This window comes from Pinus tabuliformis, chromosome 5_2, assembly GCF_031772625.1.
Source record: "Pinus tabuliformis cultivar Carrire ecotype Pingquan chromosome 5_2, CPIR1, whole genome shotgun sequence".
Lineage (NCBI taxonomy): Eukaryota > Viridiplantae > Streptophyta > Pinopsida > Pinales > Pinaceae > Pinus > Pinus tabuliformis.
Genome location: NC_142306.1, coordinates 1,146,372,774 through 1,146,382,095, shown reverse-complemented (window position 1 = coordinate 1,146,382,095; position 9,322 = coordinate 1,146,372,774). Strand labels below are relative to the sequence as shown.

Genomic DNA, 9,322 nt, shown 5'->3' with positions numbered 1-9,322 from the left:
ATGTTAAATCACTAACCGGTTTAGAAGTAGAGTTAGGTGCCATGTGATATAGGTATATTAAATCACTCGCTGATTTAAAAGTAAAGTTAGTGCCATGTGGAATAGGCATATTTAAGAAGTGTGCATAGGAAAGTGGAGCTGGTGTCATGTAGAATAGCGTATTTAAGAAGCGGAGCTGTTGTCATGTAGAATAGGCATAGGCATATTTAAGAAGTGTGCATAGGGAATGTGTAGAGTTTATACCAGCACTTTATTTTCTTTACGAAAAAGGGAGAAAAGACATTCGCACAGAACAAAGTATTAGACACATAGTTTAAGTAACTTTGAGTGAGGGGATTTTCTAAGTATTAAATTGAATATGTACATAGAAAGAACAAGAAGATGAAGATGCCATTTTGGCCATCTGTTTACAAGAAATTGGATGATAAAACATTAAATATTTATAAATGAATATGGACAATGACAAAACTAGAAGAAGCCATCTTGGCCATCCGGTTACAAGTAAATCAGTAGCAGCAATCTACTAAAATATTTGAATTGGGCCCGTCTTTCCATGGGACCTCAATTCTAACGTCGCCATCATCTGTACAATAACGTTAGAACGCTGGCATCATCTGTACTAGAACGTTGCCTTCAACTGTATGATCAAAATTTAGAAAACATATTCTAAACTGGTGTTGGAGCCACCATTCCATGGGACCTCAATTCGAACGGTGCCATCATCGATTCCATAAACAAAATCAACTTCCGCACCATTTAATTTACAGAGCTTCGGCTTGGGCGAAGCATATGCCCACATCTCTCCACACCCTCTCACTTCCACCGTCGCACGACCTCCCCAACATCTCACACTCTCCACAGCGCCACCCGTGTTGAGCATATTCACCAGCCCAACTGCAGCGAATCGGATTCCACGTGGCATCATCTTCACGGGAAGAATGGTAAAGAGTTCAAACTGGAATGGGTCGAGTTCCACGGGGATCTCGTCCGTTGGACCGATCAAGCACAACTTCTGTGCCCGGAAAAAATACACGGCAAACTCTTCAACTCCTTCCACGACAACCATCGGATCAGAGACCTGGTACCACTCGACGTCTTTGGTAGAAACGGTGGAACGCACGCGCTTTGAGAACTGGGAGAAGCACATGTTCGACCGTTCTTCCTTGTTCCATCCCCCTCCTTGGCAATTGAACGCCCCCACAACGCCCGAATACTGGTACACACAACGGATACATATTCATTTAATATATATGCCATTTGAATGTTGTTTTACACATAGCAGCGGATAGATATTCATTGTATATATGCAATTTGATGGATATATTCAATGCGTATATACTCCAAAAGAATCGATGGATCTGGACTCTGAGTCGTTACCTTGTTTAGATTCCAGATCTTGAGCATGGTTTCGCCATTGTGGAGCGGGTCGTTGAAGAGACAGCTGCGGGTGGGGAGGGCGTAGTGTCGGCAGCGCAGGATGGACCCGTCGGGCAGTACGAGGCGCTTAAGCAGTGCAAAGTCGTGCTGACCGACCTTGTCACTCACGTAGATAGGGCCTCCGGATATTGCGCGGGAAGCCGCGTGGAACTCCGCGCACGGGTGCGTGGTCTGGAACATGTCCCAGTCCGGCTGCATCACCTGTCCCATCCACAAACTGTTGAACGCACAGTGTACCATGTGACACCCTTGTAGCCAGTAGGTGTCGTTGGGGTCTAAACCGTTGGGGTCGTTGGGGTCTGAGCACGGCCAGAAGTCGTCCCCTGTACAATAACCCAAAATTTTAGATACTGGAGGTCGTCATTTTGATTACAGCTCTATTTTATTATAAAAAATATTAACCAATGAATTTATTTAAGACCAAATCAGGAGATTAAGTTAATCTTGAAGATTAATATATTTATTTGAATAAAAAATTAATAGACATATACAGAGTTTCATCAAAATCCAGCTTTTCTACATAATGAAACAATATCCAAACACATGCTGCAGACTCAATAGTCAAAATCTTTTTAAATTCCACCAAAATTCCCATAAATAATTAAAAATAGGTATGTAGTTATACAATGACAGAAACTCTAAACTAAATACTTTCCTATGAAATTTAAATTTAAGTGAGTGTGTGTTAAGTTTCCTTATTATGGGATTTTGTTTTTTTGTTTTTGGTGGTCAAAATTTTTTCAAAATGTAAAAAATTGTAGAATAGACTACATTTCTAAAATATAAAAATGATGAAACACTTTTGCAATTGGATTTATGTAAAAATTTCTTTCCAGACTTTTGGAAAAAGCGAAATTGTAGCTTCTTACGACAACGTGTGTAAAAGATTGGCAGAGCACGCTTTATCCATGAGAAAATTGTCTGCGAGGTTTTAAGATGGCTTACCAACTCGGCCTACGCAGATCTGGTCTGTGCCGAGGTAGACGAAATCGCTGCCATGCTCCATGCTGGCGATAACTCCATTTCCATTAAAGTGCTTGCGCACAGAAGCGCTCAAACCCTCGAAATAGGCTTTATTTAGATCGACCCGACCGCCCAGCTCTTGGCACAGTAGCTCCAGGACCTGTGAATAAAATAAGATAGCGGGTTAATTACCTACAATTGACTTTAATGTCAAATAGATTATGAAAGAAAGTAAAATAAAATTGATAAAATGAGGCACGCACATGAACAACGTCGACTTTAACGCCATCAATCCCCGCCTGGGCAAGATAGGAGTGCATTGCTTCGTACATATCGTGGGCGCGCTCCGGTGGAACGAAACCGATGCCGTTGTCGACGATCTTGTCGACAGCGAGGTCCTTCATGGTGGTCAGCAGCCCGGGTGAAAGCGACGGTGTCAATATTTCTGCGGGCAACGTCGTTGCGCGCGGACGGACTCCGCCCCAGTACCCGCACAACGCGTGCCAGACATAAACGTATTCCAAATTGCGGAACTCGGACTTCAGATCCCGAACGAACGCTCCCATGCCGACTTGAGGCTCTGATTCTGCGACATCGGTGTCGTTGTCAGGTTGCTGCTTCTTGGGAAGCGTTCCACCGACATAACTGCTGAACTTGTAGTTCTCCTCAAAGCGTGTGAGCCTGCAGGGCATCTGCTCGCCAGCAACTGTAAGCGCCATGGCTTCTTTGGACGGGTCGGCATCATGGGAGATGGACTGCCAGCCGTCATCGATGAGCACCAAGCCCGGGGGACAGCCCCCTTCGACCAGGCGCTGTACGCCCTCCCACACGCCTTCCGGCTTAACCGTCAAATAAAAGGCGTCCCACGTGCACCAACCGAACTTGTTGATGATCCCCGGCGGGGTCTTCTCCTCCAGAAGTCTGAAGGTCCCCAAATGGTACCTCACCGCCCGCATCGCGTCCTTCATGAGATCAAAAGGATCCGCCCCGGCGTGCACGTATACGCAGCTCCGGAAACTCGAACCCCGGACCTTGTCGGAGCAAGACTCCAGGCACACGTCCACGCTGTCGTCTTCTCCGGGCTGCAGCGAGGCTCTGAATTGGCCGTCTATGATGGGAAGCAGGAGGACATATGGGTGCGGGGCTAAATTCTGGGAGGCGGCCTTCGACGGAGTATCCAGAAGCAAGAATTGCGTCTCGATCTCCATGTCGGAACCATTGTTGCCAACCCAGTGGGTCGTCCACCAGACCTTGAAACGGAAAATGCTGGCAAATTTAATGCCTTTCAATTTTCCGAGCGAGGCAACGTGCCTGCTCTCGGAGGTCGCTGTGTCGAATCCCAGGAAACACCCAGTCCGATCAGCGACCTTGGAACTGCAAATGGAAGAAAAGGGCGAGACAACGACATTGGGAGGGACATCAAGCAAGAAAGGCAACTCATGAACAAAAAGCTTCCCGTCTAACAGAGAAATGGGCTGCTCTACGCGGCCCAACAACATATCTACATCGGTTTGCAAATTGGGAGCCATTGAAAGAATTCAAACAAGAAATCGAACAAAACTTTGGGCTAAGCAATTAACAGTAGTTTGAGAACTCAAGGGAAAACAGTTAGAAAAAAATATACAAACTGGGCTCCTGGCTACCCGCAGATTCGATACGGAGTCTCAAAAATTCAACCTTACCAGTCGGACCAGGCTTCGAAATGTCGATACTCTCAATCACTCAACTAACTTCTTCAACTCTGCGAGAAAATAAAGATACAACTGAGAATGCTGAAAATGGAGAAGGCGTTGCTACATTTATAGGCACAAATCGGGCATCGCTCTTTATGTTTTTTTTTTTTAATTCAAATATTTTTGTGAGCGGACCTCGCGAAGCATCCCTACCTTCCAAGGGACTTGCCATGGGAATAAACCAGTGATTAAAGCCTTGCCACTTGTCGTGATTGCCATAAGCGAAATAAACATTCAAAGGCTGTGCATGCGCCACGTAGCATATTAGAGTCGGTTTGAAAAAGGAACTGACAAGCCCGGGTTATTTTCTGGGTCCCAACAGTAGGACCAACGAATGGGGTCATGCGGAATCCAGGGCTGGAGGGAAAAGAACTTTAACGATTTCCAGAATTCTCTGGATAATCTATTTTAATTCATATAGAATTTAGTAGTAGAACAACAAACACAACAACTGCTGAGAGTCTTCGCAATTTGTGTCGTATATCAGAGGCTTCTTCCGCGAACTTGAACGGTAGGCAGGAAGTCAAGCGGTGGCCTACTTTTTTATGGAGTTGTCTATAATGCGACTTTTTGAGATTCCGGTGACGGAATCCGGCGGAAGCAATTGAGATGAAATCATGATTTGTTGCAGTTAAAATGGTTTTTTAACTACATATTTGGATTCAGCACCCTGAAAAACCCCTGGGAAAGTTTCAGTGTGCAGAAATTAGCTATCAAACTTGGATTCCAATAAATTACTGCCGGATTTTCACCGGAAAAAATCGCCGGAAAGGCTTTCAAAAAGTCACGTTAAAGACTACTGCCTTTTTTATGTCCGAATTGCTGCTAACAGGGAAGTTGGAACCTCAATGTCAATGTTTCCCTAGGACGGTGGATTTTCTGTGAATACTTTTTTGCGTTCGAATTGCTGTTACCAGGGAAGTTGGAACCTCAATGTCTTTGTTTCCCTAGGACGGTGGATTTTCAGTTTATTGGTGAATAATAAACTATTTGACGTACGCTTCCCTATTGTACTATTATAATAGGGAAGTTAGTTGCGGTTTAACTTTAACTACCGTTGAATTTTGTGTTTGCCTTGTTTTAACATATATTGAGATTATTTTAAGTTATAAATAAACTGAAGGTTTGAAATTTGGATTAGATGTGAATTGTTAATTTTCACTTTTGATACAGATTTCAAACTATAGGTGTCAAGTTCTTGATCCGAAGTATCAGGGAAGCAAATTTTCATCACACTCTTTGACATAGAAGAACCACACGACATTATGTTACATTTTTTTTCTTTGTTCCAAGAAAAGACACTAAACGAGTTACAGTAAATCATATTTTCTGGAAAAATGATATATAGAATAAAGGCTCAACGCGTTTCGAACTTAGATATTTAAGTTCATTATGTTTTGATGATGAACCTAGATCTAGATTCCAAAAGCGTTGACCTTTTGTTCTCTATGTAATTTCTCCAGAAAATATGAACATTTTTAAAAATTTAAATAAAATTTTTTTATTTTATTTATAAAATTGAAAATAAAAATGTAAATATAATTTATTTCATTATTGAGTTAATTTATAATTGATTTTTTATTAAATGTAAAGAGAAAAATGAAACACATAGCATTGTTAACGTTCATTTCAACAACTTGAAACCTTTCCAAGGGTGTAATGAGATATTTATGTAAGTTGGAATTGTTTCGCATCAATATGAATGAGGTCTGGGCATCCAAGCCATATCAGTCTTTCTGAGTTTATGTATACAAGATCTTTATATACCCTTAATATAAAGCTATGATGTTTTTTTTCTTCTGAAAAAAAAAAAAAAAAAAAGTTGGATTTGAATATTTGAACATTTAATACAAAATCCAATTGTAATTTAAAAATAATTTTACTCTATAAAAATAAATATGATTTATTGTAATTTGATTTATATATTAATTTTAATTTATATAGTAATATATATTTAAAATTGTTATTTACTTATCATTAAATTATAAGTTATTTTATTTGATATATTATTTATTTTACTATATTTTATTTTAAAATTTATTTAAATTATTACTCTTATATATAAACTTTAAATATGAAAATGTGATTTAATATTATTACAAATTTAATTTAATTTAAATATTGATATATATTTAAAATTGATATTTATTTATGAATAAAGATGGTTAATATAAATAAAAATGAGCTCAAAAGGATACCATTTAAAAGTAGAAAAAAAATACATGATGTAGAATGTTTCATCTCAAAAGGATACCTCTTAAAAGTAGAAAAAAGATACATGAAGTAGAATCTTTCAATGCAAATCACATACAAAGAATAAGGACAAATTACAATTAAATTTAGATTCACTATGTTAAAATTCTCATTTGAATATGACTTGTGGAATACTTTACTATAATCACATAAAAAGAATAGTGAATATTGCAATAAATTTTAATTTTAAAATTCATTATATCAAAAATCTATATACAAATATAATTGTTATCAAGCTAAAAAAATCAAACATCACCAATAGAATATAACAAGATATATGAATCAATTATGTGATAAAATTACATAAAGCAAACCTGACAAAAAAATATCCAGCTTGCAAAGCATGAAAAAAAACAATTTAAAGAATATTAGAAATAATTACAATGATTTTTTTTTATTATTATTATTAATTAGAATTAAAAATTTCATTTATATAAAAGCTATAGCTAATGTTGTAATAGAGTAAATGGTGCTATTACCAAATGTTCAAAGTTAAACAGAAAATAACTCTTTGTATATGCTTAGTGATTTTCCCTACATATCACATACAAAACATTTCATATATGCTTTCTAGGGTAAGACACCATATTTATAAAGAATGGAAATATAAATAACTTTATTTTATGAAAATGTGTAGGTTTTAGAGTATGAAGAGTAGCAATTCTTGACTTTTATGGGGTCCTTAAGTTGAAGCATGATTTCCTCTTCCTGAGCTCTAGCAAATATTTTGTTATTCAAGGTTGTTGAGAAGGCATCTTTGCACATGTTGAGTACTATATTTCTAAGCAAATTACAATTTACCTCAAGTATATCTATTTTCTACTTTTGATTGACGAGAAGTTTCATAAAGAAAGCATGATTAGTGACATAGAGATGTTCATTTTCATGAACTTTGTGGTGATTAAAAATAATGAAGTCCTATATAGTGGATAAAATCCTCATTTCTTATTAGAACCTTTTTAATCTCCACCATATCTCTATGTTCTATTGTTTCACCCATAATACCAAAGTGAGAATTCATACAAACCAGACTAGAGATACTAGAATTGAACCTAATATAAACACTCAAACTTAAAATGTAAATCCAAACTTCAAATAGAGCCACAAAATCCTTCTTTCGCTTACAGTAATTATTGGCAGAATAAATGCCTTGATTCGATGTTTCTTAAGTCTAGTCCTTGTAGAACCTTTGAACTCAATTTAGATAAGAAGTGTTATGTATAATATCCCAGTGCAAGACCAAGTTTTCCAAATGACCATAATAGTCGCAATTCTAACCATGATGTAGTCACTACTGAGATGGAAATTAAATTCAATCCAACTTTAATCTTTTTACAAAGAATCCAATTCGAAAACACACTTCCTATGCACCAACCTAGAGGAGGAACAAACTATCCAATAAAATAACCGAATTACCAAATTGAAACTAAAACTAAACCACTACTGAGAGGAAATTTAAGGTCATGCAAACATTAAGTATTTGACTAGGAGCCATGATGGCAGAAAGTTTTTATTTTTTAAAATATAAAATATGACAACCATGTGACAAATTTTCCCATCGAAAGTGAGAACTATAGTGATAATGACATGATTATAAAATTGTTATGAGGTTTCCCTACTAATACAAACTTCACCAAGGCGCCTTTGGCATATACGATATACATATATATAGTGGATAGCAAGATATATTTGTTAAAGGTTGTTTAACTCGGGCTCACTAGCGCAAATGATATAATCACAAGGCATTGCATCACATTAATGATAGCATGTATGGTGGAAGGGTGTAAACGCATAAGTCTTAAGTCAACTATATAATTCAGAGATCTTTCTTCTAGATCCATCACATAAATCATTTAAATTGTTGATGTGTTTCAAACTAGCTAATAGTTCATCCTCAAGATGATTAGATGGAGGGAATATTATCCAATAAGGGCAATAAAAAGGGAAGAGAATTCCTACAATCTCAAAGATGAGTTCAAAGGTTAGAGAAAATAGTCGTTAGGAAATAAATAAATAAATGATCAGGTCAAAGGTTAGAGAAAATAGCCATTAGGAAATATATAAATAAAATAAAAATATGCTAAGTCAAATTTTAAGGTTAATAATATTAAGGGAGGAATAGGAAGGGAGAGAATTCCTACAAGCTAAAAGATTAGCTTGTAGGAATTTTCTCCCTTTTTATCCCCCCTTAATATTATTAACCTTAAAATTTGATTTAGGATATTTTTATTTTATTTTATTTATTTCCTAATGACTATTTTCTCTGACCTTTGACCTAATATTTGAGCTTGTAGGATTCTCTCCCCTTTTTATTCCCCCTATTGGATCAAATTATTTTCATCCAATCGTCTTGAAAATGAACCACATTAGTTGGTTCAAAACACGTCGACAATTTAAATTATTTATGTGATGAGTCTGGAAGAAACATCTTTGAATAACTCTACTCACAAAAGCCTCCATTCAACTATATAATTGTTAAAGTAGATGAGCCCCTGTTGACAGTGTTATAAGTCCACCAACACAGGGTGTCTCCCTAGTATGAATCCCCAACTAGACCTCACACCATTAGGAGTAGGAGCCTCATCCGAATAATAGGCCCAACCAACATAACTCAAATGTTTTCCTTGGTTGTCTCTTTGGAGAAATTCAATAAAATTGGAACGATACAGAGAATATTAGCATGGCCCCTATGCAAGGATGACACACACAAATCGAGGTCGTGATAAGAGTAGCAAGAAAGTCTCAATTTGACTTTGCCTTGGCTAAATTGAGAAAATTCGAATTTCCACATTAGCAGACAACTTGGAGGTAGTTAATTGAGGTGGCATGGCTCTTGTCACTTAATTAGCTCAGTAAATTTGAGTTAGTGCGCTTGGAGTTCAATTTGCATGTGTTGATTGCTAATTTGTAGTAATCTAGTTCAGTTATTTCCAGTT

At 37.3% G+C, this 9,322-nt stretch overlaps 1 protein-coding gene and 1 non-coding gene across 2 annotated transcripts; one reads left to right on the top strand and one right to left on the bottom strand.

The window, feature by feature from the left end:
• Positions 1-377: 377 nt before the first annotated feature.
• Positions 378-4,181, bottom strand: LOC149163229 (putative galactinol--sucrose galactosyltransferase 5). Its single transcript, XM_089437578.1, has 4 exons — positions 2,664-4,181; positions 2,383-2,560; positions 1,378-1,760; positions 378-1,213 (listed from the first exon to the last, which is right to left on the bottom strand). The coding sequence occupies exons 1-4, from the start codon at positions 3,927-3,929 to the stop codon at positions 653-655; spliced, it is 2,388 nt and encodes a 795-aa protein (XP_089293704.1). The 5' UTR covers positions 3,930-4,181; the 3' UTR covers positions 378-652.
• Positions 4,182-9,016: 4,835 nt separating this feature from the next.
• Positions 9,017-9,117, top strand: LOC149163228 (U6 spliceosomal RNA). Its single transcript, XR_016262065.1, has one exon. It is a non-coding gene; the product is annotated as a U6 spliceosomal RNA (small nuclear RNA).
• The last annotated feature ends 205 nt before the right edge of the window (positions 9,118-9,322 follow it).